Below are 5021 nucleotides of genomic sequence, written 5' to 3' on the forward strand. Positions count from 1 at the left end.
AAATTATTTTAAGTATAAAATTCCCTGTTCTGTAGAATTTATAAGAAATATTAACCACATATTAGACGTAAAATGATTTTTTTTCTCCCTTTAAATTCCAAAATGTTTCAACAATTTTCTTATATTCAAGGTACACAATTTTTCAATTTCTATCCGTGATTGATAGTTTAAATTAGCAAGATCCAGTTTATTGAGTCGACAATACCAATAATTTTCGTCTTAAGGTAATTCCCTCCCCCCCCCCCATCTGATAATTAGTGAAAAAATTATTTGAAAAAGTTGTAATATAATTTTTATATTTTTATGTGAAATTTTCTTTGTTTTCATTATTGTTTATAATGCTGAATATCTGTAGAGATTACATTACATGTTAAATAATTATTCTCTCAATGCAATTAGTACACAACACCTGATAAGACATGATTTAATTTTCAGTTCAAGGTCGTAAAAATAGACATGTGTAACAAATCATCCTTTTATTTTTGTCATTATTTGATTTTATAAAAATACCCGTTATTACTCATGACTTGAGCTCAATATAACAGCTAATATTATCACACTTTGGCCAGGGATATCACGATTTATACATAAAAGAGTTATTTATATTACATTATGTACAAGTTCAGACAGCAAATGGGTATGAGTGCACTACACAAGCTACAGGTAAGAGGATCAGCCAGGTTGCTACAGCAAAGGCCGGGTTGTGAAGGCACTAGACCACCTCCCACTCTAGTGTTGACTAGACACAAACATATGACGTTCGCTCTCTTTTTTTTCTCTCTCTTTGCTTTCCTACGCTACACACTTCTCTCGTCCTCGCGGAATCACAGTCAACAAGGGGTCTCTAACACGCACCTTAACAATAAGATATAATATATATATATATATGTAATTTCAAGGAATTTAATGTATATTTATATGAAATAGGACGCACTGACTGCTGGCTGGTCGAATGTTTGTAAGGTGGTACCAGAGAGGGGCCGTCGCTGTTGACTACTACAGTGCAGCTCCTGAGGGAGATACTGGCGTCGCTCCAGCTGTTGCTGCTGCTGTCGGAGGTGGTGGTGGAGGGTGTGCACCGACGGCAGCGTGGACGGCGGCAGCGCCGGCGTCGTCTCGTCGATAGAGGCGTAGATGTGAGAATTACGGGCGGCGGCATAGTCGATGGACATGTAAGAGTGGTTGAGACTAGGGGCGAGGCTGGACTGGGCAGTCTCCACGCTGACGAAGGTCTTGTCGAGCTCACCTGGGTCACTGTTTATGGACGGCTGTGTCTGGTGGTAATGGTGTTGCTGATGGTAATGAGAGACTGGGGTCTTGATTGCGTTAGTGAGCACCATACTGGGTACCAGCTGACCCTGTTTATTGAGGGTGTGGGATGGGGTCAAAACAGGCACACTGTTTCTCATGATGTAGTTGGTGTCAGTGATGTAGCACTGCTGGTTCTTATTGCCCCCGCCTGGCAGAGCAGCGTGCAGCTTGCTCCAGAAGGACTTGTCGTCGTATTTAAGCTTAGTGGCACTTTTCACAATGGCTGCGAGGTCAGAGTCCATGTCACTCTCGCTCACTTCACCACACATTACGGCAATCACACGATTTTTAAGGCTTTTCAGTGCCTCCAAATGAGCCGCTTTAAAGGAAAATTTACACCAGTCATGATCAACAAAGTTTTTAGTAAGGACTAGAATGATCTTCTGACTCGACTCTATAGAATGAACAATAAAATCCCCCACATATGTACCAACAGTCTGATAGTCTCTGGAGGCAAGGCACAATTTATAGGAGGGGTCACCGTTCTCAAGTTCTGAGGCGAACACTTCCGTGACAAACGGAGCGTCCATTTCGCTATAGCTGACGAAGGCGTCGTAGATGATGTTCCTCTCTTCCTCCTTGGCTGGTGCAGGTTGCGAGGGAAAGCACTTCAAGCCACACTTTTTAGAGACACTAGCTTGCAGGCGCACCCTGAACACAGCGAACACTACGCCAAGCACCAACACGACGAAGAAGATGCCGAGTGTGATCAACACCGGCTGCAGGAAGTCGTTTTCCAATTTCTCTTGCACAATGGACGTTGCCACGAAGTTCTCACAGGAGTACGAGCTCTCCAGGACATAGGGACCAGGGTCACCTGACGCATTGGAGACACAAAATATCGTCTTGGCATCCTTGACTACGTCAGTTTCACGGATGAGCCAGTTCTTGAAGTCAACCATGTACTGGCAGTGGCACGACCATAGGTTGACACCAAGAGTTATGTCTTTCAGGCCCTTGTTGAGTTTCAAGTGCCAAACAGGAAAATCAAACAGAAAATTTCCGTCAAGTCTGATGACTTCAAGTGATTTTAACCCCGCGAAAGTTGCATTATTAATCACCTTCAGCCGATTATTTTGGAGGTACAGCTCACGAAGATGCTCAAGATGTTCGAACTCATAGCCCTCGAGTTCAACCAACATGTTGTCGTGAAGATGTAGCTGTTTTAGAGACGAAAGACCGTGGAAAGTCCTGTTCTGGATTCTTTCAATACGGGAACTATTGAGATAGAGAGCCATCATGTTCTTACGGCCGATGAGCTGGTGGGCATCGAGGACAGGCATCTCGTTATTGTCCATGAACACGACCGTAGCGTCCATGGGGATGTCGTCAGGGAGTTGGTGATGATTTCGGGCAGAACAGTCGACAATGTTGGTTGCCCACGTCTCATCATGGTAGCATGAACAGCCTTGAGGACACGTCATTTGGCAGTCACAAGCAATAAAATCACAGCACTGACAAAGAGCAAAACAGTGGGAGGTGTAAGGGCAAAGGAACTGAGAAGGCTGAGTCTCCAGAAATGGAACCCGGTTCTCCTCAGATCGCGGGTAAGGAAGCGTGCAAATCACCTTGTCGAGGTCCATAACTCTTGGGTGTTGCCTCAGCCCACTGATCTGGTGCACACGGTGCATCCACTCCATGTTGCAGTCACAGAAGATGGGGTTGCCACCGATGTAGAACTCTGGAAGGTCACGGTCGCCGGGAACAGGGGGAAGGCTGATGGAATTAAGGTCAAGTTTACTGAGAAGGTTATCAAACAAATCCACCATGGAAAGGTTATTCTTCTCAGCAAATGTGCCAGCACCAATGCGTGTAATTCTGTTGCTATTAACAAACAACAGTTCAACACTATTTGGCACCGAAGCACCAATCAAAGTTTCTAATTGATTATGACTCGCATCAAGGGTCCGCAGTTCTAATTTGCCCTCCAGACTGAAATAATTACCTAAATCACCAATTCGGTTATTGTGAAGGTCGAGGTACTGGAGCTGATTAGGAATAAGAGCATAATCGAACCAGGTTATTCTGTTGTCAGACACATTGAGCCACAGTAAATTTGGTAGAGATGCAAATAACCCGTTAATGTCACTCATCTTGTTACCGTCCATCCTCAGTAGCTTGAGACCAGTGTTGGTGTCAAACACTCCGTGGGGCACAGACCCCAACTCGTTCCGGGAAAGATCAAGAACTTCTAGGTCTGTCAGGCCAGCCAGACAACTCTTACATAACCCTCGCAAAAGGTTATTGGACAAGTCGAGATGACGGAGTACTGAGAGGCTGGTGAGGTCATCTTGCATCACGCTGGCTAGCTGGTTGTGGCTTATTCTGAGAGTTCGCAGCGACACAGCCTCACGCACGGCCTCTGGGATCTCACGAAGGAAGTTGTACTCTAGTCGGAGATCGCGGAGGTTAGTGCAGTTGTCGAAGGCCTCGGACGCGATTTTGGAGATGTTGTTATGAGAGACGGAGAGAGATGACAACACATGCAAACCAGAGAGGCTGCGTGTCTCGACAACCAAAAGATGGTTGTAGCTCAGATCCAATCGGTGAAGATTGGCAAGCGGGGAAAAAGTCATGTCACTCACTACGGTCAAGTCGTTATGGCTCAGGTCGAGTACCTGCAGTGTTGACAGGTCACGGAACATGTCAAGAGTGACCTGTGTGAGGCGGTTGTTGCTGAGGCTGAGCACCACCAGCCGCAGGAGACCTCGGAAGGTATCCCCCGTCACCCATTCCGACGTGAGCTGGTTGTGTGACATATCCAAGACTGTGAGCTGACTCAGGGCCGAGAAGAGCCCCGGAGCAAGCACACTCACACTGTTGTTCTGTATGTAGAGCTCCGTCAGGCCCAAGGTTTCGTTGAACACCTCCGGTGGGAGCGCCACCAACCGGTTGCTGGAAATATTGAGCACATTGAGGGAGGTGAGCCCCAGGAAGGCGCCGTCGGCCAGCATGGAGACGTCGTTGTATTGGAGATACAACTCCCGAAGCGACTGCAGCCCGGCCAAGCCAGACTCAGGCAACACAACCAGGTCGTTGCCAGAGAGATCGAGAGTGACTAGGTGTGCCCCGCAGCCCCCGGTCACGCCTACCTCAGACACATCCTGAAGGCGGTTTCCAGTAACGTTGAGATGACGAAGTGCAGGCAAGGGGCAGAACACACGCTCGGGCAAATTCCAGATGTTGTTTTGGCCCAAGTCGAGTCGTTCCAGGTGGGGCATGCCGACCAGACTGTCGGGAGTCAGTTCCAAAGCCATAGCGCTCCAGTCACTGTTGTGGGTCCTCACTGTTAGTCGCTTCATGGCATCCAGGCCCAGGAAGGCTCCAGGAGGAAGGTTTGTCAGCTTGCAGAACTCGATAACAATGGTATCCAGGTTGTAAAGGCGCTGGAACATCCGCGGCTGGAGGGAGGACTGGAAGAATAACACATCACTGCAGAGGATTTCCAGCTCAGAAATATGCTCACTTTGCGAAATCGTAAAGTTACTACCAGATATATCACTGCCAATGGTCCTCAGACTGCAGGAAAGAGCCACTTCCTCCCGCTCAGAGTCGCGCAATGTCCACTCACAGTTTTCGGGAGCATTGTACACAAATGCCACAGAACGTGCTACAAAAACACTTGCAAACACGTATAATGCCACAGTAAACATCATTTTGATGGTGGGTGATGGGCTGCACATGTGCACAAGGGTTCGTGTAAGTTTTAT

The 5021-nt window shown here is 47.1% G+C and overlaps 1 protein-coding gene across 1 annotated transcript in view; it reads right to left on the bottom strand.

Annotated features, from left to right (window-relative positions):
* Positions 1–461: 461 nt before the first annotated feature.
* LOC128687273 (toll-like receptor Tollo) overlaps positions 462–5021 on the bottom strand; it is a 4632-nt gene continuing 72 nt past the window's right edge. The window contains exon 1 of the mRNA XM_053774633.2: positions 462–5021. This exon is cut by the window's right edge and continues 72 nt beyond it. Within this exon, the coding sequence (XP_053630608.1) occupies positions 915–4994 (4080 nt within the window). The 5' untranslated portion in view covers positions 4995–5021 and the 3' untranslated portion in view covers positions 462–914.

The sequence above is a fragment of the Cherax quadricarinatus genome, chromosome 1 (genome assembly GCF_038502225.1).
Source record: "Cherax quadricarinatus isolate ZL_2023a chromosome 1, ASM3850222v1, whole genome shotgun sequence".
In the NCBI taxonomy this organism is placed as follows: Eukaryota; Metazoa; Arthropoda; class Malacostraca; order Decapoda; family Parastacidae; genus Cherax; species Cherax quadricarinatus.